The 27,537-nt window shown below is 59.6% G+C and overlaps 1 protein-coding gene across 1 annotated transcript in view; it reads right to left on the minus strand.

The window, feature by feature from the left end:
• Nucleotides 1–27,537, minus strand: part of RPS6KA2 (ribosomal protein S6 kinase A2) — a 182,972-nt gene that overhangs the window by 21,573 nt on the left and 133,862 nt on the right. Inside the window, exons 5-13 of the mRNA XM_036248567.1 lie at nt 19,715–19,795; nt 17,666–17,745; nt 13,161–13,267; nt 11,688–11,725; nt 10,442–10,584; nt 8,839–8,909; nt 6,020–6,108; nt 5,475–5,539; nt 1,102–1,204 (exon numbers count right to left, since the gene is read on the minus strand). Of these exons, the coding sequence (XP_036104460.1) occupies nt 1,102–1,204; nt 5,475–5,539; nt 6,020–6,108; nt 8,839–8,909; nt 10,442–10,584; nt 11,688–11,725; nt 13,161–13,267; nt 17,666–17,745; nt 19,715–19,795 (777 nt within the window). The remainder of the gene's footprint in view (nt 1–1,101; nt 1,205–5,474; nt 5,540–6,019; nt 6,109–8,838; nt 8,910–10,441; nt 10,585–11,687; nt 11,726–13,160; nt 13,268–17,665; nt 17,746–19,714; nt 19,796–27,537) is intronic.

Raw genomic sequence — 27,537 nt, forward strand, 5'->3', positions numbered from 1 at the left:
TTGCTCTGCGCCCCGTGGCTCTTTGGCCAGCACAGAATTCTGGTCCCAAAGTCTGCCTGCTCTTAACAGTCCCCCAGGTTACCAGGGGCTGCACCCTCTCCACCCAGCACATGAATCCACCACCCTTTAGGACCCCCGTCCTCCTGCAGGGCTTTGGCTGGAAGAACCCAGCTGTCCTGGGCAATGGGGTTGCCTGTGAGGGGCCCACAGCAGGAGGCTCTTGAACGAGTGCCTGGGGCGGCCCACAGCCCCTTCTGCGTGAGCTACACTTTCCTTAGCGGCTGGAAACTTTGTAGCCAACAGGTGATGTCTTTAGCTCACAAAGAAGCACAAAGCAGGGCTGCCTTCATGGCCAGAGGCTGTCCCTCCCTGCACAGAGGAGCCAGAGGAGACGCTGAAGGCTGAGCGACTGTGCATGTTCCACGGCTCGCTAAAGGTCAGACAGGGGCGTCCGACCACAAGCCTGGACGGGGACGGCTTTCACCAACAGCCTAAACCGCAGGAACAGGTGCATTCTCGCCCAACTCTGTGCGTTTGGAATTTTGTATATGACCATTTGTTTGTTTCATGATTATCTTAAAAAAAAGAAAATCACAAAAAAATTTCAGCTTGCTGTGCCGAGACCCAGCAGCTGATGGAGCTGTCGGATGCCTGGTTACTGCGTGGACCGGATCTGTGCTTCACAAACGTACACTCAGCCGCCTGCCAATGGGCAGCCCCCCTCTCCCCACACACTCCCTCAGTGAACGCGAGGTTTTCGTGGTCTCAGGTCCTTCCCGTGTGCTGTGTGTGTCCATCGGAAAGGGAGGCCACTGGACTGGCAACTCAGACCAGGAAGTGGAGGGCGGGGCATCCATAGGGCGCCTGGATGATTTCCAAACTGGATGGCACCTGGGGGACAGCTGGGGCGGGGTTCCAGCACCCAAACCTCAAGATCGATCAGAGCAAACAGGAACGTCGGACAGAACTGACCACTTATTTTCCACGAGAGCATTCTTGACCCTGGGACTCTCTGTTCCTAGACATCTGTCCCTACCTGGTCAGGTAGGACCCGGCACTGACAAGAAGCACAGGTTTACCCCACGCGCCACCGGCACACACCTGTGGGCGTCCGGGCTGTGAACTCGGGGTCAAAGTGGAAGGTGTCCTCGGGCCTGCCCACCGCGGGCTTGAAGGGCGGCTTGACCTCCTTCCTGTAGAGCTTCTGTGGGGAGAGAGACAGGGCTGAGCAGCCGCAGGGGCCACGGGGCAGCGGGACCCGAGGGACACGGAGGACCGCGGACCACGCCGCTTCCGTCGTCGACAGCACACTGCACGCACCCCGACGGATCTGCGAACATGCGTCAAATGACACGTTCGTCAGAACATATGCCGTCACAGTTCTCGGCGAAAGGGTTTGGGGCATGCTAGGGGTCCCTCACTTTAGGCAATGGTCTCCAACCCTTTTTTTTTGGCCGTAGAATGTTTCTCTTCAAGTAAAACCCGAAAGACAGAATGTCGTGTCCCCCCCCCCCCCCCGGTAACCATGGCGCAGAGCCTGCTTCTGGGCACCTCCTGCCCTGTGACCGCAGGGCCAGCACCCCGGGGCCTGCAGCTCGGGGGACATAGGAAACCGCCTCCTGAAACTCCCAGGCCCTTCTCCCTCGCACCCAGGGCCTGTGCTCGGGGCCGGCACCTCGCCTGGCGCCTGCTCTGCCTGTCTCCTCGTTCCGGTGTCTCTGCCCAAGCAGGCTGGGCTGGCTGTTCCTTCACCCACGTTTGTGCACCCAGTGGGCCCTCAGCACACCCGCCCCTGGACGAGAACCGGCCCTTCCCGTGGCCACGGCGCACAGAAAGCCCACGCCCGCATCGCTTCCGCGACGCCCTCCTGGACATGCCCTCCACCCAGGCTGCGGTTCGCGGTCCTCCCGGCCGCGGCCGTGTGGTTCAGGCTGGGATGAGGCCCGGGCGAGCAGAGAGGCTGCTGTCTGGGCAGAGGGCAGGGAGCTGGGGGCCAGTTGGAGGATGTGGGTTCCAGGTGGTGGGGCTTCCAGGGAGGGGCCTTCTCTCTCCTGCTCCCCAGGGAGGCCGAGAGGGGCTCCTTCCCGAGGGGTTTTGTCAGGTCGCCCTGGAGACGTAGCAGGCCATGCACCCGGCAGGGGACACCCCCGCAGCAGCCTGGAAGCACATGTCCCCTGTCCTGCCCTATCGGGGTTCCCTGGGGACGGGCTCAAGACACCAACTCCTGGTGCTTCTGTGCCCACAGGTCTGGAGTGCAGCTCTGAGTCAAGCACCCCGCGGGCCCGGTACGTTTGGGAAACGGACAGTGACTCGTCCGAATCTGCTCAAAATCTCTCAATGATGCTGCAAATCAGACGTTATCACTTCGATTTTACTGATGAGGAAACTCAGGCCCGGCCGGTGTGGCTCAGTGGCTGAGTGTCGACCCTGCACCAAAAGGTGGCTGGTTCGATTCCCGGTCAGGGCACATGCCCAGGTTGTGGGCCCCATCCCCAGTGGGGGGCATGCAGGAGGCAGCCAATCGATGTTCTCTCTCATCCATTTTTCTCTCTCTCTCCCTCTCCCTTCCTCTCTCTTTAAAATCAATAAAGAAAAAAAATTTAAAAAAAAAGGAAACTCAGGCTGAGACAGGCTACGTAACTTGTCAAGGTCAAGAGCACTGGGGGTGGACAGGACGGGGAGAGGGGCCTGGCTCCTCCGGTTACAGTAGGTCAGTTCAGGACGAAGGTCCAGCCCCCTGAAACTGCAGACCTGGCTGTCAGAGTGACGGACACGTCCAGGGCTAAGGTCCCCAGCGGGTTCTGCCGGAGGCCCCAGGCCTGTGCAGGAAGGAGCTCAGCCTGTGCACTCAGGGGCCATCAGAGGGGAGAGTGAATCCTGCCCAAAGTACTGGGCCGTTCCCTGCTCTGGGCACACGGAGCATCAGGGACCTGCTACTCCTCAGGCCTTCGCGGAAATGGAAGGACGCTGCCCCCTGGTGACGGCCTCACCAGGGGCGCAGACTGCCCGGCTGTCAGGGCAGGCACCTCGCGGGCAGCGGGCACGGCGCCCTCGTTGAGACGCTGGGCATGGCCTGGCCCAGGGTCTGAGGGGCCCGCGGGTGGGCCTGGCCCTCACAGGAGTGATTTCCTGCGGCGTCGGAGCCGGTTACTGAAGAAGCGTCCGTCCTGCTCACGTCAGAACCCACCCTCTGCCCGGCTGCCCGCGGTTCCTGCCGCCCCCAGGAGGGGCTCTTCCCGGGCTGGGACCTGCCCCACCGCCAGGGGACTCCGCCCACGACCCCGCGCACCCCTCGCCTGCTCCGTGGGCTCACACGGTTCAGTTCCCTTCACCCCACCCCCGGGGCAGGAGAAGGAGCAGAGCAGACTCCCACGCCCGCCCCAGCTTCCCAGTGGCAGGGAAGACGCGCTCCTAACCCAGGCCTGCCCACAGGACGAGTGGGTTGTCACGAGACTGGGAGCTCCATGGTGGAGGCCAGGGGTGCTCTGGGGTGCTGCTCGGGGCACGGGGCGGCTGGAGGGGTGGCGGGAAGAGCGGGGTGTCCGGGCACAGGCGGCTCTGTCTGCACCGGTCTCCTCACCGCACGTGAGCCCAACAAAGTCCCCACGTCCACACTGCGGACCCGAAGAGAGGGCTCACTGGACAGCGTCCTCAAGGAGGTGCCGCCCCTGGCTGGACACACAGGCCGTCACCACCTGAGGCTCCTCTGAGACGGAAGCCACACAGCGTGGTTTCCACAGAGATCGTCCCAACTCCCAACAGCGGCTCGGCCCGCGCGAGGGTGACGGCGGCTTCCAGGCAGGACTTTCCGGGACAGGGAAGTAGGGAGAGATTTCCCAGGGTGGCCGTGGCGCTCACTTCTTTGAGGACTCTGAGGACGGCTACTCTCCATGATTTGGAGACACAATCTGATTTCTACTTGGTCTTTAACAGATTTTTTTTCTTAATTTATTTTTGTTACAGATGTTTCTCCTTTTTCCCCCACTGACATCCTCCTTCTGACCCCCAAGGATTGTTGTCCATGTCCACTGGTAACACATACATGCACGTAAGTTCCTTGGTCTATCTCCCCCTCCGCCGAGGTCTGTCAGTCCGAACCCTACTCCTTTCTATGTCTCTGGGTCTATTTTGTTCATCAGCTTATTTTGTTCATTATGTTCCACAAAAAAAAATTTTTAACCTGGCTAGGAGGTCACAGATACGCTGAACATTACCTGCTAGTGTCTAATCGTACCTATGGAAGGAAGTCTGATCTTATCAAAGTCCCGGAAGCAGGGGTGTAAACCCAGGGAACCCCCGCCCCCAGACCCCCAGATCGCTGGCCCGAGGGCTCGGGCAGGAGGCGGGGCCGTGGGAAGCGCCCCGCGTGTGTGTGAGTCCTTCTCCGGCCACACCTGGCGCTGCCGTGCTGCCACCTGTCTTCCCCGCGTCACCTCCCGGCACTGTGGGAGCACACAGATCACGCCTCCAGGCGACAAAGGACATCTTCATGGTTTTGCGTGACGCCCTGTGGCCGTGCTCCGAGGTGGATTTGTTAGCTCGGGGAGAGAGCCCCAGAGCAATGAACGGCGGCGCTAACCTGAGGGAAAGGCTGGGGAGGCTGAGTCGGAGGTCCCCCTGCCTTCCCGGGACAGGCCGCACCGCGGGGCCGGGGTATGGCCGTCCTGGGGCCAGCTCCCAGTGCCTCAGGTCACCCCAGCTCGGAAGACGGGAGCCGGAGGTGACACCCCGTCAGAGGACCCCCAAGTTCATCCCCAGTTCTTTCCCTAACAAGCTCTGGCACACAGTGGGGTGACCTTGAACCCCCAGGCTCCTGTGCTCCTTTTCCACCAGGCCTCACCTCTGCACCGCCCCCTTTCAGCAAACCCTAAGTGGTCTTGTCAGAAGCCCCCTCAACATCTGCTCACCTCCATAACCAATGGGGCTCCTCATGCCCACCCCCAGGTGACACTTGACCCCCACATGCTCCCGGACTGGAACCCCCACTTGTCCACTGCCCTGCGGTCCCCACACCCATCTGGACAGCGCCTTGAGTAGTCTTCCCGTGTCTTTAACATGTGCCAGGAATAACTGTCCTCAACAGTCTGCAACACATTAATCTCGGACAATTTCTACACGCGTGCTAAGCATGTGGGCCCTGCCAGAGATGGGGAAGACAGTATGGACCCTGGGGTGCCCAGGGCCCCAGCACCGAAAAGGCTGTGCGGCCCTGCCCAGGTCCCTCCCTCCGCACCCCCCTGTGGGCTCTTACTGGCCGAGAACGGTCTCTGCTCTGTCCTCGGGCTAACAGTTCAGGCCCAGAGCCGGGGCTGAGCGGCCCCGGTCCGTCTGGTGAAACGCCAGCCCGTCCAGAAGGCTCCTGAGAGCGCCCCGTCCGCGTGACAGTCGACGCTGACCTCCTGTTTGTGCCGAGCGGCTGTGCCCTCCGCCCACCCCCATGGTCGTGTGCAGGGGGGACCACGGTGGCCACTTACGTTCCAGTCTATGGTACTGAAGAAAGGGTGCCGCTTGGTCTCCTCCACTCCGTCACTGCCGGCACCTGCAGAGGACAGCAGAGTGAGCCCCGGCCACGTCCGGCAGGCGCGGTCGCGGGGGCGTCCCTCCTACCAGGGACGCGAGGGACGGTGTGGGAGGCAGCGTGGGAACCCTCTGCAAAGACTGTTAGGGAGATGAGTCGGCACTCGGAGCCCTCGAGTGGCCCTCGGCTTCAGTGTGCCCGAGAGTTCCCCAGAGGGGCTGAACCAGAAGCGGCCGCCCACGTGTCCTGCCCTCCGTCTGAGCTCCAGCAGTGAGGGAAGGTGCCGCCCGGGGTGACGACAGTGGCCCTAGGAAAGCTCAACCACTCGGGCAGCGGCCGTGTGTTAGGGAGTCCTCGTGTCCTAGGAGTGCGGACGCAGGTGACAGCATCTCCACCCCACCCGTCAGTGACCTCGGGGAACAAGGAGCTGGAACAGAGCTGGGGGCACATGCCCCGTGTGTCCCCAGGGCGGGCGCCGGGCGCCGGGCGCCGGGCTCTTACCCAGCCGGTTGCACGGGTTCCGCTTGAAGAGCGCGCGCAGCAGGCTCTGGGCCTCCCCGCTCAGGAACTGCGGCATGCCCAGCTTGGCCCTGCAGGACACACGCAGCGTCAGGCCGCAGTCAGGACGGGCACAGCGACCCGCTCCGTCCGCGGCAACAGACACTGCGGCATGCCCAGCTTGGCCCTGCAGGACACACGCAGCGTCAGACCACAGCCAGGACGGGCACAGCGACCCGCTCCGTCCGCGGCAACAGGCACTGCGGCAGGCCCAGCTTGGCCCTGCAGGACACACGCAGCGTCAGGCCGCAGTCAGGACGGGCCACGGGGACCCGCTCCGTCCGCGGCAACAGGCACTGCGGCAGGCCCAGCTTGGCCCTGCAGGACACTCGCAGCGTCAGGCCGCAGCCAGGACGGGCCACGGGGACCCGCTCCGTCCGCGGCAACAGACAGGTCCACTCAGAGGGACCACGCAGCAGCGCCCTACCCTTGGGTCTCAGGCCCTTATGCTTTGAGGTTAGTTGGGCACCAACGAGTTTTGTGTGTGTGGATTGCACCTGTGATGTCAACCAGATTAGAAATGAAAAGTGAGAAAATTTTAGAGTAGCTATTTAATAACTTATTTTAAAAGTGTCAAAGCCACTAAAAAGAAACCGTAACCATCCCATGAACATGCGTAACTTTTAAAATGGGAGTTTTCTCTGATTCCAAAACAGCAACCACAGGGCTTTGGGGAGGACCATGCGATGGTCTCCCTTTGGGAATCTCTTCTTGGGGCGTCTGGGGAAGAAGGGCCGAGCACACCCACTGGGGTCTCAGGCCCTGGGGACCGTGTCGCTGCGGCGGGGAGCGGCCCCCAGAGGTGCCGCCATTCCAGGGATCGGTTGCGAGCCCACACCTGGTTTGCTGGAGGGACCGGGTGTAGCTTAGAGAAAGCCCGGGTCTCATTCCTCCTCAAATGAAAAGAAACTGGGGTGATCACGCAGAACAAGGGGTGATGTACCCAACGTGAACTCCTCGCCTGGCATCCTCCTTGACCCTCAACGCCAGTCACACTAGTGCCACCTACAGACACAGGCTGTCAGCGCCTCTGGCTTCTCTGAAGGCTGTGTGTCCCCCTGCGGGCGGAGCGAGCTGGTGCCGAGGACCAGCGGCCCCCAGGCCCCCCTGCAGCTCACGGCAAGCCCCTCGCGGACGCTGGCACAGCCCCGCCCCTCCCTCCAGGAGCTCGCCCGCCATCCCGCCCAGATGGACCTGCTGTATTGAAGGTGCAGGGCGTCACCGGCTAGACGGCTCCAGGACTCCAAGGGCAACTCGTTAGTGTGGGAAGCGATTCCCCATGAGAATGAGGATGAGTCTGTCTCCAGTCCCATGGCAACCTGGTCCTGCCCAGGCCCCCAGGAGAGCTCAGGCGGCTGCACCAGCGGGGACAACAGGTCGAGAAGGACAGGAAACCCCACTCCGCGTTCTCTCTGGAACCCTTAGGTCCTCTGCCTCTGAACCTGCCAATGGCCACATCCTGAAACCCGCCGCTGGACAACTTAGAGCGTTTTCCTGGCGGAGAACTTGTCTGTGACGGAAAAGCCCATCAGAGTGCCTGGTGGCCCCGTGCACGGTTGGCCATTCACTTTATCCACATAGTTACCATCACTGTCAACGCCCAGTGACCGCCCTGGCTTTGGAGACTGAGCTCTTGAGATGAGAAGGGGCTCACAGGTGGGGGGTCAGAGGGGCCGGCAGGTGGGGGGTCAGAGGGACTGACAGGTGGGGGGATCAGAGGGGCTGGCAGGTGGGGGGATCTGAGGGGCTGGCAGGTGGGGGGATCTGGGGCTGGCAGGTGGGGGGATCTGAGGGGCTGGCAGGTGGGGGGATCTGGGGCTGGCAGGTGGGGGGATCTGGGGCTGGCAGGTGGGGGGATCAGAGGGGCTGGCAGGTGGGGGGATCTGAGGGGCTGGCAGGTGGGGGGTCAGAGGGGCTGGCAGGTGGGGGATCAGAGGGGCTGGCAGGTGGGGGGATCTGAGGGGCTGGCAGGTGGGGGGTCAGAGGGGCTGGCAGGTGGGGGGATCTGAGGGGCTGGCAGGTGGGGGATCTGAGGGGCTGGCAGGTGGGGGATCTGAGGGGCTGGCAGGTGGGGGGTCAGAGGGGCTGGCAGGTGGGGGGATCTGAGGGGCTGGCAGGTGGGGGATCAGAGGGGCTGGCAGGTGGGGGGTCAGAGGGGCTGGCAGGTGGGGGGATCTGAGGGGCTGGCAGGTGGGGGATCAGAGGGGCTGGCAGGTGGGGGATCTGAGGGGCTGGCAGGTGGGGGATCAGAGGGGCTGGCAGGTGGGGGGATCTGAGGGGCTGGCAGGTGGGGGGTCAGAGGGGCTGGCAGGTGGGGGGATCTGAGGGGCTGGCAGGTGGGGGATCAGAGGGGCTGGCAGGTGGGGGGATCTGAGGGGCTGGCAGGTGGGGGATCTGAGGGGCTGGCAGGTGGGGGATCAGAGGGGCTGGCAGGTGGGGGGATCTGAGGGGCTGGCAGGTGGGGGGTCAGAGGGGCTGGCAGGTGGGGGGATCTGAGGGGCTGGCAGGTGGGGGATCAGAGGGTCTGGCAGGTGGGGGGATCTGAGGGGCTGGCAGGTGGGGGGTCAGAGGGGCTGGCAGGTGGGGGGATCTGAAGGGCTGGCAGGTGGGGGATCAGAGGGGCTGGCAGGTGGGGGGACCAGAGGGGCTGGCAGGTGGGGGGATCAGAGGGGCTGGCAGGTGGGGGGATCAGAGGGGCTGGCAGTGGGGGATCAGAGGGGCTGGCAGGTGGAGGGGCCCCAAGGTGGGTGTTTCCTACTCACTTGAGGATGAGGGCCATGGTCTCCTTCCTGTCCTTCCCCTGGAACGGCAGGGACCCTGTGAGCATCTCGAACTGCGGACAGAGCAGAGACCCAGAGTTCACATCAGCAGAGTTAACAGTAGAGAAGTTTCCAGAAGCACCTGTGGTGTGGTGGGGGCATGTGGAGGGTGGACATTTGGCAAAACTTGATATATAGGGGGACTCACAGGGCTGGCCCCTCCTTCTGTCCCGGGTCTCACCATGGCTCCCCCTCTCCAGGCACAGCTGTCTGTCTGTCTGTCTGTCTGTCTCTCTCTCTCTGCTCTTACTAATTTTTTTCCAGCTTCTCCATTTATTTCTTTACTTTGCAAAGCTTTTGACCAGGAAACAATATTAAGGTCCAGCTTCTACTTACGGGGTAGAGCTTCTGTGCATGGCCTTCATATACAGAAACACATTAGGGGAGCACCCGCCCCCCACTAAATCAAGCTTTGACCCTGTGCAGGGCTGGCCGCTGTCTCCCCTACAGGGTGGCCTGCTGGGTCGTCCCTCTCCCCAGCCTCAGGCTGGCCCCCTGTTCTTTCCATTATCAGTGACGCCGAGATGCACGCGAGGAAGACCACGAGACTCCAGACCACGAGGAAGAGGTTACTATCCGGGGGACCTGGCGGTGCCCCTCGAGCCCGGTCGCGGGCTGCCCGTCCTCCTCCAGGGCTCTGGGCTTGGAGAGGAAGTAATGCCAGGTGAGGTCACCCAGGCAGGAAGGACACAGTGAGGGCAGAGCTGGGATGCAGGGACAGGATGAAGCCTGGGTCCCCTGAGGGAACCCCCTCCCTCAGGGGAATGTGATTTTCAGGACAGCGGGGCCTTAGGAACCTCTGCAGCCGGGCGCTGAGGCCGGCCACCCTGCCACCTGCACCTGCAGACGGGGACACAGGAGGCCACACACCTGAACTGGAGTGGAGCTGGGGATGCAAAAATCACCTTGTTAAGAGCAAAGCTAACCTAATGGTCTCACTAAAGCATCTCAAGAAAGACGGCCAGTCTGAGCAGCCCAGCAGCCAGCTAGAGACACGCGGGGCTGGCTCGGTGGTCCCGGTGTGGGCACAGGCATCTTATGCGATGCCACTCGGTGTCTGAAAACCGCACAAAATAAATGTCCCGTCACAGCCCTGTGCGACCTCGGGCCCCTCTGTGTCAGCTCCCTTGAGAAGTGCGACCCGCTGCCCAGAGTGGCCCTCATTATAACGTACTGTCCTTGCCGGAGGCCACAGGGGAGAGAGCGTGCTGACCTGGAGACAGGAGCCCACCGCCACCCACACGGACAGCGCTCGTGGGCTAGCTCCTGAGCCGGCTTCTCGTGTGTGTGGCCCACAGAGAGGTTCCAGTCTGAGGGCCAGCCATCTGACGGCCAGCATTTCTGATGGCGGAATCTGGGGTGGGCAGAGCGGGAGGCGGCCAGGAAATGCTGGGGTCACGGTTTGGTGACCGCCTGTCCCGAGTCACATATCGGGCACTGTTTTCCTGGGTCGTCCTGGACCTCTGAGACAGCGGGGACGGGGAGGTGCGAGGGGACCCGGTGCCAGGGCCCCGATCCTGCCGCGGACCGAGTGGGATGGGCTTACCATGAGCACCCCAAAGGACCACCAGTCGGCACTCTGCGTGTGTCCCCGCCGGTTCACGACCTCGGGCGCCATGTACTCGATCGTCCCGCAGAAGGAGTAGGCTCGCTTGTCGTGGTCGATGGCCTCCTTACTCAGCCCGAAATCTGAAGGGACACGCACACGGCCCTTCTCAGTCCCCGAGGGGCATACCGGTGGCTGCGGTGCCGATGCTGTGAATCTGCCGACCGAGCATCCCTGCCCCACCCGTCCGGCTCAACTCAACCCCCCTGGGACGCCAGCGCCATCCAGCCCACACACCCCGCGTAGAACCTGGAACCCCCAGGCAACGTTCTTCAGAAATCTAAACTCCAGGGGCCTCTTGTAAAGACATCAAGAAATTGCATCTCAGGAGCAGCCTGCACCCCCAGGAGACCCGATGTTTAGCAGGCCCGCCGCGCAGGTCAGCCGCTGGGCCTGAGGAGCACGGGGCCGCCGAGAGCGAAAGGCAGGGGCCTGTGGGCAATCCGTGTTCACGCCCTCGCGGGTAATGGCTGCGCACGTGGGTGTAGGTCAGAGCACCCGTTTCCTCGTCCACGGACACAGGGCGCCATCACCCCCAGGGCCACGGGAGGGAGCGAGACTCACACACCTGGCGGGTTTGCTCACTCACTGCTTAAGTGACTTGCTTTGCACACTAGTGCCTGGGAGCTTTTGTAACCTGTGCCTGGCCACGGGCACAGTGGCGCCCAGAGGCGGGTCAGAGGCTCGGCCACGGACGACGCCGACCTTCGGAAGGAGCCAGCCCTGCGGCCGCCTGTTCTCAGCCCCACCTCCAGCCTCCGGGACTACCAGGTGGCGAGTGTGTGTTGCTTTCAGCCACCATGTCCGTGGTCATTTGGGGCAGCACCAGCAGGAATGTGACCCCGGTGGGGGTCACAGGGTCAGTGTGACTGAACCTGGCGTGGACAGGGGAGCTGGGTCCCTTGGAAATGAAGGCGGGAGGGGAACCTGGGGCCGGGACCCCGCCAAAGTGAGATCCTGAACACTGGTCCTGAGATTCCGGGACCAGATGTCCCCTGATGCTCAGGGCAGGGACGGTACCAGCAGGGTTAGGTCAGGACAGAAGGACGGGCAGCCTGGGACACCTGCACAGTCGGGACACCCGGCAGCAGGACCCATCCACAGCGACGGAGACCCCGCGAGGCAGCCCGGGTCTGCGGACGGGCAGCCGGGCTCCAGGGGCGAGGGGGCGGCGGCGGGTACACACCTGTGATCTTGATGTGTCCCTCTTCGTCCAGGAGGATGCTGGAGGCAGGGGAGAGAACAGAGGCACCATCAGCGCCCGCTGGCTGGGGCAGTTGTCCAGGGACACCCAGGGGCGCTTGGGGCGCAGTCTCCGCGCGGGAGTTGCCTGCCGTCCAGCATATGGTTAAGATGACAGTTCATAATGTCTTTACCTTTGCTTTTCAGTGACACCTAATCTTTGCCCAGAAACGAGCAGCTTTTAAGATGAATTTCTTACTAATTCTGATTGACGACAGTCTTCTCTCTCCAGCCCGGCAACCACGTCTCACTGTTTTTAACGGTCAAGACCCCTTCGGGCTGTGCAGAGAGCTCGGGGCCAGGGCTGGGGCAGGAGGGAGCCCGGGAAACCGCCCCCACTCACACGGTAACAGGGTGCCGTTCCCTGTGCGGGGACGCGCCGGCCCCTCGTGTATGCACCGTGCAGCTAGCGCGACCTCCCGTGGGGACGCACGATGCACATCCCTGTGGTCACAGGCAGAGCCCCTGCGTCACCAGGACACACCGGACCCTGTCTCTGGGTGGACCCAGCTGCTTCCCGGAGTCCTTTGGAAAGGACTCTGCATGTCAGGACCCGCGCCCGGGAGGATCCCGTAAGCAGGAGATGGAAGGGGGGAGGTCTCAGTGCCCCACCCTGTGCCCAAAGCTGCCGGGTCCCACCAGGCCCACCTCGTCCAGGGGCCGGTGCCAACCAAAAAGGCTAGTGGCCAGTGACTTCGCCTCAGGGACAACTGTTAGGTCCGCAGTGAACCTAAAAGAGCCCCCACTCTGTCCTCCCTTTCAAGGGGTCACTCCTGACCCATGTCAGCTCTACCCAGAAACTCCAGGAAAACCCGGAGGTGGAAACCCTGTTGCTTTGGAGGGATTTTCATGTTTTAATTTAGAATACATTCGCCAACTATCCCAGAAATGACACAAAGGGGTCACTGCCAAACAGGCACGGATGTCCCTGGAACCGGGGCCCCGGAGCCGGGGTATCGTGTTGGGGGAAGACCCCAGGAGCAGCTCAGGCGACACGTCGCCCGCTGCCTGAAGTAGTGGGAGCTTCCTGCACCGGGAGACCAGGCGGGGAGACGAGCTGGCCGTGCTCCGATGGCCCAGGGCAGGACAGGGCCCCTCGGGCGCTAGGAGCCTGGTGGCAGGACAGGGCCCCTCCAGGGATGAGCAGGTGCGGGGTGCCGCCCCCCTCTGCCCAAGCGGACCATGGGATCAGGTCCGAGCAGCTGGGAACACCCCGTGCAAGTCCGTCTAAGCCTCACTGGTGTCTGGACGCCGTTTCGGGGGAGCAGGTGGAGTCTGCTCACCCACGTGGAACCCCTGCCTGGGAGGAGCCAGCATGAGGGGTCCTCAGCCCACTTCCTGGAGTGGCCTCACGTGGACGCTACACTGAGCAGGTGGGCTGGCGGGGGGGGGGGGGGCACCCGCTCTGCTCGCTTACTTCTCAGGTTTCAGGTCTCTGTAGATGATGCCCAGGCCGTGGAGGTGGTCCAAGGCCAAGGCCAGCTCGGCCAGGTAGAACTTGACGTCCTCCTCCGTGAACATTACCTAGTGAGGGAACAAGGCTGGTGAGCTGCCGGGCGGCCGGTGTGTTTGACAGAAGGCGGCCAGGCCCGTGACAGCCCAGAGCACACGCCCGCCGGTCCTGCTCGGACAGGTGGCCCCCGACAGAGCTCCCCGGCTCCTGCGGAGGAAACGGGTCCATTATAGCTGCCAGGTCCGTGGGGCAGAAGAGCACGCCCTGTAGAGACGGCGGCGGCCGCCGTGAGTGGAGCGTCCGGGACTGTCTGTCCTCGGCGCCGTCAGGCCCCACAGGCCGCCCAGCTCCGCAGGGTTCTCTGGGTTCACAGCCTAACACGAGCGGCTGAAGTGCTGCGTGGGACTCAACACACATCTGAGCGAGAGCCCGAGGCGGAGCTCCAAACACGTCTGAACAGCCTGGTACTGGCACAGGAACAGGCGGACAGAGCAGTGGAACAGCACAGAGAACCCGGAAATGGACCCAAGACATTATGCTCAGTTAATATTTGACAAAGTGGCAAAAGCATACAGTGGAGTAAAGACAGCCTCTTTAATAAATGGTGTTGGGCCCTGGCCGGTTTGGCTCAGCGGTTAGAGCGTCGGCCTGCGGTTCGGAGAGACCTGGGTTCGGTTCCCGCTAAGGGCGCATACCTCGGTTGCAGTTTGTCCCCGGCCCTGGTTGGTCGTGCGGGTGGCAGCCACTCGATGTGTCCCTTCACGTCGATGTTTCTCTCTCTCTCTCTCCCTCCCACTCTACCTGAACAAAAAATGGAAAAATATCCTCGGGTGAGGATAAAAAAAAGAATAAATAAATAAATGGTGTTGGGAAAATTGGACAGCTACATGCAAAAAAGTGAAACTCGACCACCAACTTACACCCTACGCAAGAATAAACTCAAAATGGATAAAAGCCTTAAATGTGACTCGTGAATCCATAAAAATTCTAGAAGAAAATGTAGGCATCAAAATTTCGGACATCATTTGGGCAGAATTTTCACTGATACTGATACATCACCTAAGGCAACAGAAACAAAGGAAAAAATGAACACACGGGACTACATCAAACTAAAAAGCTTCTGCACAGCAAAAGAAACAACCATCAAAATGGAAAGGCAACCCACTGTATGGGAGAACATCATTGCCAATGACACATCAGATAAGGGGTTAATTTCCAAAATATATAGAGGACAAAAGGAAGCAACAAAAGGAAGACAAAGAACCCAATTAAAAAATGGGCAGAGAAGCTGAATAGACACCTCTCCAAACAGGAATACAAATGGCCAAGAGACATATGAAGAAATGCTCAACATCACTAATCATCAGAGAGATGCAAACTAAAACAACAATGAGGTATCACCTCACACCTGTCAGACTGGCCGCCATCAACAAATCATCAAACAACAAGTGCTGGTGAGGGTGTGGAGAAAAGGGGACTCTAGTACACTGCTGGTGGGAATGCAGACTGCTGCAGCCACTATGGAAAACAGTATGGTGTTACCTCAAAAAATTAAAAATTGAACTTCCATCTGACCCAGTGATCCCATTTCTAGGAATATACCCTAAGAAGCCTGAAACACCAATCAGAAAGAATACATGCACCCCTATGTTCATATCTTTTTTTTTTTTTTTTTTTATCCTCACCCGAAGACTTTTTGTTTTTTCATTTTTTGTTCAGGTAGAGTGGGAGAGAGAGGAACAGAGAGACAGAGAAACATCGATGTGAAAGGAACACCATCGAGTGGCTGCCACCCGCACAACTGACCAGGGCCGGGGACAAACTGCAACCGAGGTACGCGCCCTTAGCGGGAACCGAACCCGGGTCTCTCAGGACCGCAGGCTGACGCTCTAACCGCTGAGCCAAACCGGCCAGGGCTGCACCCCTATGTTCATAGCAGCACTATTTACAATAGCTAAGATCTGGAAACAGCCCAAGTGCCCATCAGTAGACAAATGGATAAAAAAGCAGTGGTACATATACGCAATGGAGTACTATGCAGCTGTAAGAATGAGAGATCTCTTATCTTTTGAGATGACATGGGGGGACCTCGAGAGTATTATGCCAAGTGAAATAAGCCAAGCAGAGAAAGACAAATACCACATGATCTCACTTCTTTGTGGAATATAATGAACAAGGTGGGCTGATGAATGAAACAGACCCAGAGACATAGAAAGGAGTAGGGTTCAGACTGACAAACCTCAGAGGGTGGGGGTGAGGGATGAGACGAACCAAAGAACTTACATGCATGTATGAGTAACCAATGGACAAAATCAACAATGTTGGGGGGGGGGGGTGAGGAGGAGGGTGTCTAGGGGAGGAAAAGGAGAAACATCTGTAACAAAAATAAATTAATAAAATTTGAAAAATAAAAACACGTCTGGACCTCACTTCTCCCTCTCATTTGACACTGTCACCTGAATTCATGCAAACTGGTAAGCTGCTGTCTACCCAAAGCAGGATGGGTTCTACCAAGGGTGTCACATACACGGGGGAATCAGGGGCACCCCACGCCCGGGGACAGTGGGACAGGGGACATGTGGGTGTCAGGGTCCAAACTCGGCACCCTGCTTCAGGCTAGAAAACCACACAGAACTTCAAGGTCGTCATCTCACAGAGACGTGTGCCTGTCCCGGAGGGTGTTCGAAGGAGCGTGCACCTTTTGCAGTCCCCTTTCTGGAAGCCAGCGTTACCCGAGACCACTGTTCATACTCGCCACGAGAAGTCAGTGTCACAGAGGCTGGAAGGCCGTCACTCTCCCCTGAAGGCAGCCACGTGGAATCAACTCAGGGTGCCCGTGAGCATGAGCTCAGCGTCCGGGCAGCTCGGGGACTGGACGGTGACCCCGTCAGGCTGACAGTCGAGGAGCACAGACCTGACAGAGGGATGCCACCGGCCGAGGATGCGGCAGCGACACAGGCCTGGCGGGGACGCCGGGAGCTGCCGTCCGTCCCGCTCCGGCCTCCGGAGCCTCCTGCTTGAGGCTCCTCTCCTGAGGGCCACACACTCTCACGCTCGCTCCTCCTCCGGGCCGCCCAGCCCCCGTGCCTGACTCCATCTGCACACAGCCCACGGCTGGCTCCGAGGGAGACCAATCCTCCCCAGCCCGATTCTGCGGGCACACCTGTGGGACCACGGGCGGGAAGAGTTTCTCCACAGACATGAAACACCCAGGCCCGGCGATGGGGAGGGGTCAGCGCAGTGACACACGCGGCGCCACGCTCCCAGTGGGCTGGAGGGAGAGAGCAGAGACCGTCCACGCGCTTCCGTGATCTCCACGGGCCTGCTCTGCCCACACCCGACAACTTCACTTCTATCTGAAATAAAGGGTCTCACGGGAGTCACGTGCCCCCGCTGTGAGGCGATACAGGGCCTCTGGCTAATCTTGCTGCCTCATTAGTCAAGTAGGCCAAGCGGAGTGTCATACGAGATGCGGAACAAAACCAAACCCAAGGCGGCCTGACTCCCTGCAGATGAGACGGGAGGGAGAAATCAGTGGGCATCAGACAGGAAACTGCCAGATGCCAGCAACTCGGCCCCTTGGAAAGGGGGGGACATATGTGTGGGGTGAGCAGATGAAGGGACCACACCCCGGCTCCAGGAGGGACCACACCCGGCTCCAGGAGGGACCACACCCTGGCTCCGGGAGGGACCACACCAGCTCCGGGAGGGACCACACCCCGGCTCCGGGAGGGACCGCACCCGGCTCCAGGAGGGACCACACCCTGGCTCCGGGAGGGACCACACCAGCTCCGGGAGGGACCACACCCCGGCTCCGGGAGGGACCACACCCGGCTCCAGGAGGGACCACACCCTGGCTCCGGGAGGGACCACACCAGCTCCGGGAGGGACCACACCCCGGCTCCGGGAGGGACCGCACCCGGCTCCGGGAGGGACCGCACCCCTGCTCCGGGAGGGACCGCACCCCTGCTCCGGGAGGGACCACATCAGCTCCAGGAGGGACCAGAGGGCTTTGTCTAGAACTCGGATCTGGTTTTCCGCCCTGGGCTCTGAGGCTCTGCAGCACGGAGCCCATTGTGCCACGGCCCGAGGGGCCGTCAGAAATGAAGGGAGAGAGCAGGCCGAGGTCCTTGGGACCCCCACACCTGTCCCGCCTTGGTCTATCAATTTTGGGGGATCATGCCAGACGGAGGGAACTGCTGATACGAGAGTGGGACGGGAGAGGGGAGAGGACAGTTTCAAGCCACCAACTGCTACCACAGCCTCTGGTTCCCACTGTCCATGGGGCAGTCACCAGAGATCTTTCAAGGACCCGAGTTCTTCCTGTGCAGTGTGTGCGACTTCTTCAGCACATACATGCACACACAGAACACACGCGTGTGCACACACCTCCCCTCAGCACTCTCCACCCCTCTTTGTCCCTGAGCCCCAGACCGAAGCCGCCAGCCCGGCCCCGAGGAGGGACGTACCTCTTTGGAGAGCCTGGTGAAGAGGTCGCCGCCCCGCAGGAAGTCCAGTATCAGGTAGAGTTTCCCTTCCGTCTGGAAGGCTGTGGGGAAGAGAGTGAGCGGTCAGCGTCCTCGTGGTCCCCGGAGGGGACACCGTTCCCCCGGGCGCAGCCTCTGTGACCCCAGCGGGCCTGCGGACTCCGTAAACTGGCTCGCTTCAGATTCGGGCTGGGACGGCTGGGGACAGCTGGCCCGAGGAGGACTCAGAAAAGGGACCCCTATTACTGAGTTCTGTCCGTCTGTTTGTCACTTTGAAGGGTCTTGAGCTTTCTTCTCTTTTCCTTCCCTCCGCCCTTCCTTTTTTAATCACAAGGGGGTCGAGGACACACAGAATTTGTAGGCTCCCACTTGCTGTCACCATCACCGTCACCAGCACCGGGCTGTGGGGACCACTGGCCTCCGTGGGGTCCCCTTTGCTGGGACGGGTTTGGTGGGGACGATGCTCTGACCCATCTGGTCGAGCCCCCCTTCCTTCCTGTGGAGTCGCATTCCTGACAGCTCAGGGTTCCAGCGCGCCCACCGCTCCATTCCTTCTTCTGCGGCAGCATGGGGACCGCTGACGGGCTCTTTGACACGCGGTGGTGGCGCGGGTGATCTGGGCGCGACCACAGCACGATCTCGGGCTTGCTGGTCCTGTTTCAGGCACAGAACCACTTGCCAGGTGCGCCTCCGGCTGGACCCCTGCGAGGTCGAGAGGGGCCCTGACTGTTACCGCGGGGCGGCAGCTCACTGCACCGAGGCCGGCACGTGGCGTCGGTTTCGGTGTCAGGAAGCATGGCGGCAGGGGCCGGGTGTCTGCACACCCCGAGCGGCCTGTGTTCTGAGCGACGCTGGGGCACCATGGATGTCGGGTCTGGGAAACACGGAGCCTCGAACTAGAAAGCCCTTGGTCAGACTGTGGGACCTGAAGTGTGGATCAATGTCCATCCCTGGGCTTGATGGGCAGAGGGACAGCCACAGCATCTCCTCCGCCTCGGGGTCACGGAGGGTTGTGTGGAAATCTCTGGAAGATGCCGGGTTCTTAACTTCTTCAAAACTGCCTTCCCAGCCTCCCGGACGCCAGCAGCAAGGACACAGGGTGCTGGCTCGGACCCAGTCACAACGGGGGCAGCAATGTTGCAGGGAGGTCGGCCTCCGAGGGGACGGAAGGACGCAGCCCCAGGCCGAGGGGGGACAGCACCCGGGTTTCTGGCAAGTTCACGCCTGAATTTGCTCTTATTCTTCCAAACAGGACTGAAGTGTTTCTAGAAGTGTCGGAAATTCACCTGCAAAGGGCAGAAGTCTGCCCTCCCCTCTGGGCCTTCGCTCCCCATGAGTGGGGATGTCACACACCCCAACGTTGCCCTACCTGGCCTCTCAACCCAGCACAGGGCCCGTTTCATCCCTGTCGCACTCGACTGTATCAGTCACCCCAGCAGGGCCGTGAACGCACGTGGCCAGGCAGGGCCCGCGGTCACCGCTCGTCCGTCCTGAACGGGCAGAGCCAGCTGACCGGAGCGGTGTGGCCCTGCAGGTGAGCAGAGCCGGGCGGGTTACTTGACCTGAGCCTCAGTTTTGTCTTCTGAGCAATGGAAATAATAACCGCCTTTGCAAGGAAGTTTTGAAGTGACAATCTTTAACAGGCTTGACACAACGTAGCCCCTCAACACGTAGGAGGTGTCAAATTTCCGCTCTCAGGAATTACTGTCGCAAGGCACTTTATTTTGAAGTAACACAGAAACGTCATAGATTCACCCCAGTCTAGGTCAAGGTCAAGAGACTTTTTTAGCCACTGAATCATTGACAGCGATTAAAGAATGATCACGTGTCGCCACCTCGCATTGGGCCTTCGAGACAAAATGAGGCGTCTTGCTCCTTTGGAGGAGACAGACGCAGAGCGACTGGGACGGGGAGGCGGGTGACTCGGGGGCCGCCGCTTCTGACCGCCGCTCTTTCTCAGGGCCCGTGGCTGGGAAGGCTGCCCGGGGCCCCCAGAGGCAGGTGAGTCAGCGGGGCCTTCGGGGTACTTACCATAGTGCAGCTTCACAATGAACGGGTGATTCACTTCTGCCAGGATGTCCCGCTCCATCTTCGACCTGACGCGGTCCCGGACTGCGGAACAGAAAACGAAGGCTTTCAGGGCAGGGATTAGGGTTCTAGAGACCAGAATATAACGTGCACAGGATTTCCCCCAATTCTTGTGACAAAAACATTTTAGACGTGAACAAAAGTCGATGAGGTAGGATAAGGATAAGTAGATCCAACCATTGCTGACGTGTGTGCAGTCTCTACACAGACACACACACACACACACGCACACACACTTTGGCCGCAAATCTGACAATCAGTGGCCGACACCATTGACCCTCAGGTGCAGCACCTCTGGGAATAAGGACGATCTCTCCCATAGCAGCAGGACGGTCACCCCGAAGGACACCGGCCCTCATCCCGTAGCGCCATTCATACCCCACCCTCTTCGAATCCCAGCCCCCGCCCTTTCGGCAGGGTTTTGTCCGACCCAGGATCCCATCAAGTTCCCATGTTATGTCTGCCTGATACGTCCCTTTGCTCTTCCTGTTTCTGGCCCGGAATAGCGCCAGGCCGCCCCGTGTTTTCGGCGGACGGCTCGGGAAGTCGGGGCCAGTCTCCAGCAGACCCTCCTCGTCCTGGGTTGACTGGGTGACTGTCGCTCTAAGTCCTGCCGTCTCGAGACTGAAGTTGGGTCCGAAGGCTTAAGGAGGTTGAGGCTCAACGTTTTCACAAAAGTCCCTCCTGGGTGATCCTGTGCGCCCCCGAGGGCAGACGAGGGGAGATGCCGCCCGCCCTCGCTAAGCAGTGCCACATTCAGGGACCTGGTACGGTGGCAGGTCAGCACCCCTCACTGAGGAGACCCACCGTCTCTAAGTAACCAGTCACCTGCGGGGCGATGTTTTGGTCTCAGAGAACTGGGGGCCCCTAGCAATCCCTGTAGTGGGGTTGGCTTACGCACACGACCCTTGCCTGACTCCCAGGGGCTACTGAACGGCCGCTTCCCCGTGTCTGATGGAACGAGGAAATCGACAGGGAGTCTCCTTCTCTCTCTTTCCGGGAATACTACACCCTCACCCAAGGATATTCTTCCATTTATTTTCAGACAGAGTGGGAGGGAGAGGGAGAGAGAGAAACATCGATGTGAGAGAGAAACACTGATCGGCTGCCTCCTGCACGCCCCCTACTGGGGATCGAGCCCACAACCCGGGCCTGTGCCCTGACCGGGAGTCGAACCAGGACCTCTCAGTCCAGGGGACAATGCTCCATCCACTGAGCCACACCGGCGGGGTGAGACCATTACGTTCTTAAGAGCTGCTTTCTCGAAGTTTCCTTAGGCGATTTAGGGAAAATCTTTCCACATAAGTGGATATGTTAATTTAAAGTAACTCTTACTCTGTTCTTTACAGTGGATCTCGAACACCGAGTGCTATAAATACCTGGTCGGCATGGTTCATGCTCAGAAAGGTACGTTTCAGTAAAAATAACCTTCTTAGTTGAAGTTAACTTCTTAGTGACTTTCAATGGGTTTTCCTGTTCCAAATTCACAGTGAAAGAGTACGTGAATTCAATGACTTTGAGAATGTGAAGATATGTACGTTTTATTTCAAGCAGTGGACAACAGATGTCCCCCCAGCCGCACTCCAATGAAATGCGGGCTCACTTGCTATTTTTTAAAAAGTTAAACATGCACGCCAACATGACCTAGAAATGCCACTCCTAGGCATAATGCAGGAGGGTTAACACAGGGCGACGGACACGGCACCCGTGCTCACGGCAGCTCTGTTCGGATGGCCAGGGCAGCGGCCAGGTGCCCGCCCACGCGTGGCTGGATGAACCACACAGGCCATCGTCCGATGGAGCGTGATCCAGCCTCAGAAGGGAACGGCCAAGGTGACGCCAGTGTTCTCCCTCCGGCAGGACTGACGGACAGGACCTTGGAGAGCACGTGCTTCCACGCCGCTGCTGCTGCAAGAGAAGCCACTGAGGCCCATGTAGAGAAAGTGGGTGCTCCAGGCCCCCCAGGGAGTGGGGGAGGCTGGGGGTCCGCAGGCCTCCAGAGAGCAGCAGCTCGTCTGTCGGGGAGGCTCCATGACCACCCCTGGAGAGAAGCAAGAAGCGGGGCCTGGGGGGTGGGGTGAAGAAAGCAGAGAAGAAGGGTGTCTCCGGGTGCTGCTCTGGGTGACTTCAGACGCTTTGATACACCTTTTTATCAACACGCATTTCTTTCATTCAGTCTCGAAACGAGTGGTTCACGATGGCGCTGAGACTGAAGAGCTTGTGATGAGACACGATGCAGCTGCGTCCCCGGGAGAACACCTCGCGCGGCGCCGACCCCCTCGGGACGCTCCCGCACAGCTCGCTCCCTCGGATGCGAAGCACGGCTCCCCGACAGCTTCGTACCCGCCCCCAGAGCGACAGCTCTCGGACCCGCCCCCAGAGCGACAGCTCTCGGACCCGCCCCCAGAGCACTGCAGCTGAGAAGGACCCGGGACTCCCCAGTTCGAGGGGAGCAGTGAACAGGACTCTCCCCACTGCCTGCAGTTCCAGCGGCCACCAGCAGGTGGACACCACAGAAAGGGTCTCGGAACCAAGAGCAAAAGCTGAAACCCAGTCTCTGATAAAAGATACGGAGGGTGCTAGCCGAGGACCCCGCAGGGAGAGGGCAGGTGATCGGTGGGAGCAGAAAGAGCCGTCAAAGGCGCAGGCTGGGCAGGAGGCCTGGACAGCACATCGGCAGGCTGGTGGGAGTGGAGGGTGGGAGCGTCGGGGACAGTCGGGCGCAGGACTGTCCCTTCCAGGACTGTCAGACAAGAAGCCTCTCGGCACAAGCTCTGCATGGTCACCTGGGCTCTGCCACGCCCGAGGTGGCGGCCCCTCACAGTGACAACCTCAACCAGTGCAGGAGGACAGGGCCCGTGGGGGCCCAGCCTTCTGTCACCCCGAGGTGAGGCCTCTGGCGGGGAAAAGCCCGTTCCATCGCCTGTCCATCCCCCGCTCCCTGGCCCCTGGCGTGACGCGGGGCAGCCGGGTGATGGAGGAAGGGCACCCCGAGCCCCTACACCCGCCTCGCCACCTCTTGGCAAAGCTCAGTCTTCGAGGCTGGTTAAGATCACCTAGAAACCGTCTAGGGCTGACGTTACTGTCGCTGAGCTCAGATCCACGTGGGGTGCGACAAGGCGTCGGGCACACACCTGACTGGGGGTAAAACCGGAGCACATAAAGCCTCGCGCGGAAGCAGGGGAAAGACCTCACGTCCCATTTCCAAGGGCCGGCTATTGGAGCGGAAAACACATGCCTGTTTCCACCCTGCCTTCTGCACAGGAACAGACCCAGGCCTGTTGGAGTGAAGTGCTAACGAGAGCCAAGCCACAGAAGGCAGACAGGCACCTGCCGGATGTCTGGGGCCCTCTGGGGACCGAAGGCCGTGCAGGAAGCGACGCGGGAAAGGGCGACAGACCGAGAGACCAACCGTCTACAAACTGGCCATCCAAAGAGGCGACAAGAAATGTAGAGATGACCTGGAGTAAACGGAAAAGGGGCCAGGAGCCCAGATGAATACACTATCAAGTCCTCTTATCGCGTCTAAAGCAACAGAGGAAGAACCCAGACTCCAGCCCGGCGGGCGACATCACGGGACCCAGACGAGACAGTGTGGAACCACCTCCCCAGACGTGCTCTGTAAGATGGACTCCCCGGGTCCAGGGTGGCCGGAGGCGGAAGAGGCCGTGCTCACTCCGGGACAGGTTCTTCCACGCTGACAACCAGCTGTGTGTGACCGTGCCTGGTTTCCATGGGCCAGCGCAGGGACGACACATGCCAGGCACGTCATCACGCCAGACGGTGCCCTCAGTGCCTGAGACGAGCTCCCCGACGGGTGTGGACACCGCCAGGCCTGCTTCCTGGGCACAGCCCCACACTGACCTCCCGGTGCCCTCTCTTCACGGCCTGGGTAACTCACAGGCCAAGTCCACGGACGGCGTGACAGGGCTGGAGCCACGACTCTGCCATTTGACTGGCAGCCACGGTGGTCCTTCCACCAGGAAAGAAACAGCCGAGTGCCGATTTGCCATTTTCTGAGGCTGAGCATGTTCAAGCTGCCTCTTGGACAGCAAGGGTTCCGCGGGGTTGATGCTTAAAATCTAGATGCACGAAAAGAAAGTCCAGAGAGACGTTCCTTCACCTCCCATGGCTACCGTGTCCATGAGTCAGAGACTGGGAAGCGAGATGCGGCCGGCACTGTCCACCGGGCAGGGCTGGCCCCACGGTGGCGGAGCCAGGCCGTGGCCCCGTGATATTCTTCTCTCAAGCTGACGGGTGAGTCTGGAATCCAGTGGCCTTGCCGCTATGGATGTAAAAGGAAAACCGTGATACTCAGATGCTCTGAGATTCACTAGCACCGTAGGTACCGGGCACAAAATAAAATGTGTGCACTTCAAATCCACCCTGTGCCGTGGCCGACCCGCAACGTGGAGGGTCAGGCTGATGTGGTTTTGTGGTTTGCATTGCTCTGTGTGGCAATCGGCACTCCTGGCACCAGCGGTGACCTCCAGGTGTCCTTCAGCCGCTTGGCCCATGGCTGCCCCTGGGGACGCCTAGAACGATTGCATTGGGCTGTTACCCTGGCGACACGACATGCACTAAGCTGGAGCATCTTCCTGAAACGCCGTTTGCACCAGGCTCCGTCTCCACGACTCTGCGCCCCAGGAGGGCCTAATCCGCTGTGCTGGTGAGGAACTCGAGGTCGGGACTTTGTGCTGTTGACTGTTGCTTCAGCCACGGGGCCTGTTCTGGACATTCAGGAGTTAAACAGTTGGCCCCTTTCAGTCCTAAGGAAATGCCACAGACCCGGAGAGCTCCTGGCGGGAAAGAAACCACGAGCAAGGGCCTTTCTGCAGCCCGGCGAGGGACGTGGACACGGTCCTGACCCGGAGGCCACTCTGGTTCCTGCCTCCCACCCGCCCGAGAGTCACCAGGAGTCTCGGTCCAGTGGCCACTACAGTCCTACGGAGCCAGGCGGGGAGGCTGATGGACTTGGTCGTGAAGAACTTGGCAACTGTGAGCCTCATAGGACCCTCGTAAGAACACAAACAACTTCGGAGGATGGATTCACTCAGGAAAATTCCATCTGCAACGAGGCGGAAACTCTCTCTTCAGCATGGGACGCCCCTGCCTACATTGCTTCCATCAGTGTACACTGCTTTCATAGTTATTATGGATCAGATTGTATCATGTTACATTGTTACATTATGCAACATTACATTATGTTATATAGAGACGGTATTTTAGGAGAAAATGAAGGGTGAGGTAAAAATAAATGCGATCTACCCGTCGCCGTGGAGATGAGAGGCCCGGCGGGCTGGCACACCTTAGAAAAGCCTGCACACTCTGCAGACGGCCCCGGCCACCGGCGCTGGTTCCAGGCGGTGCGACCTTGGGGGTTCTGAGAGTGGAGTGACGCGCGAACTGGTAGCCGCCTGGTGGTGGCCGCAGCCCCGCCCGGCTCCGTCCCTGCGGCTTACCCCTGCGTCCTCTGCCCACAAAACCCTACCAGGGCGGAATTATACCCTGAGCGGCCTCCCGGATGCAGAAATAAAATCCATCTTCACACAAGGTCTTTTAGCCTGCAGACACTGAATCCGCAGCAGAGCGTGGTTCCCAGGACAAGCTGTGCTCCAGAACATCGGTGGCCGGAACTTTACTCCCGAGAAAAGAGCAAGGAAGGGAACCATGGACAATAAAAATAGAAAGTGTTCCCCACGGTGATCACCGTATCGGGCGCAGCTCCCCGGGGTGTCTCAGCTCCGGTGGTGGTACCCTGAGGTATTTAAGATGAGACTGCCCTGCTTCGCTGACCCCTCTACCCGAGAGCTCTCTACCTGACAGCCTCCAGACAGTCCTCTTCCGTGTGCTCACTGCTCAGCCTTAAAGACAAGCAGTGAGAAGTCTATTTCCTAATTTCTACCTATTTACAGTTCAAGGAGTGTGACAGAAAGTGCAATTCTGGTAGAAATAAACATGTGAGGACCCGCAGGTACACAAGTTGTGCACTACATAAGGATGATGTTTACCTGAGAGACAAGGCACCTACTTTTCCTCTCAGACCATCTACTGGGAAAATACGTCCCCCAAAGAGCACAGACCCCAGCACGATGGGCCAGGTGGGGACCCGAGGCCCCGGCGTGGTGGAGAGGAGCTCGGGATTCTGACGCCACACCCTCCAAACCACGGGCCTCAGTTTCCTCATTGTAAAATGAAGATGATACCCACAGAGGCGGGAACTGGGGGACGTACTCCCCGCCCCTAGCAATTTGCCATCATACAAATCGAATGAAATGCCATCAGTGAAGACCATGGAGACAAAATGTGTTCAAACTAAGGAGCCCGTTGAAGCTTAGCGTCAGTGTTTTTTCAAGGAGGCATCTGGGTACGAGAGAAATAGCATCCTGGGAGTGGAGGCCACTGGGCAACTCCGACTTCTCTTCTCTTGAGATATTTTTCCATTGGTTTTTAGAGAGAGTGGAAGGGAGAGAGAGAGGGAGACAGACAGACAGACATTGATGTGAAAGAGACACACCGACTGGCTGCCTCATGCACAACCCCAACCGGGGCTGCAGATGGAACCCGCAATCCAGGTACATGGCCTTGACCAGAGTCAAACCCGAGACCCTTTGGCCCACAGACCGACGCTCTAACCGCTGAGCCAAACCAGCCTGGGCTCATCTCTTCCTTTTCAAAGTGACGTCCCTGTTCGATCTCCTTGCACCGTGCTCGGTGGCCGTCTGTACTTCCAGGTGGCACAGCCACTTGCGTGCTTCCTCTTCACTTTCTTCAGAATTAACTGTTTACGGAATGGTTCATGAGTTTATGGAATGGTTCATGAGTTTACGGAATAGTTCATGAGTTTATGGAATAGTTCATGAGTTTATGGAATAGTTCATGAGTTTACGGAATAGTTCATGAGTTTACGGAATAGTTCATGAGTTTATGGAATAGTTCATGAGTTTATGGAATAGTTCATGAGTTTACGGAATAGTTCATGAGTTTACGGAATAGTTCATGAGTTTATGGAATAGTTCATGAGTTTACAGAATAGTTCATGAGTTTACGGAATAGTTCATGAAACAGTTCATGACTTTACGGAATGGTTCATGAGTTTACGGAATGGTTCATGAGTTTACGGAATGGTTCATGAGTTTACGGAATGGTTCATGAGTTTATGGAGTATTGGAATGACTCAGGCTAAGGGTGCAGAAGTGCTGGGGCAAACACAGACTTAATCGGTTCTGTGCACCAACCCCTGTCCTTCACGGGTGAGGGAAGTAGCGGCGTCTGGAGAGGCCAGGAGGGCGGCACCACCGCATGGAAACGACTGTCTGTAAAACCTTTTTCTTTTTTCTCTTAAGGAAATAAATTCCACTTGCATTTCTGGGAGAAAATGTCTACCTGTCAGTGACGGGCCATAGGAAAGCTCATTCGCATGCAACGTTAGATAAAGTGAGTCTGAAAGCAGCGGCGCAAGGCACAGGGTTCTGCCCTCCCGTCGCAGGCTCGCCCCACAGCGCACACTGCTCTCGCCTAGTCACGCACACCGTCCGGAATGCTGCACACAGCCTTCACGTTGTGCCCTCCCGTCGCGGGCTCGCCCCACAGCGCACACTGCTCTCACCTAGTCACGCGCACCGTCCGGAATGCTGCACACAGCCTTCACGTTCTGCCCTCCCGTCGTGGGCTCGCCCCACAGCGCACACGCTCTCGCCTAGTCCCGCGCACCATCCGGAATGCTGCACACAGCCCTCACGTTGTACGCGGCCAAGTGCACCGAC

This window comes from Molossus molossus, unplaced genomic scaffold, assembly GCF_014108415.1.
Source record: "Molossus molossus isolate mMolMol1 unplaced genomic scaffold, mMolMol1.p scaffold_m16_p_8, whole genome shotgun sequence".
Classification (NCBI taxonomy): domain Eukaryota; kingdom Metazoa; phylum Chordata; class Mammalia; order Chiroptera; family Molossidae; genus Molossus; species Molossus molossus.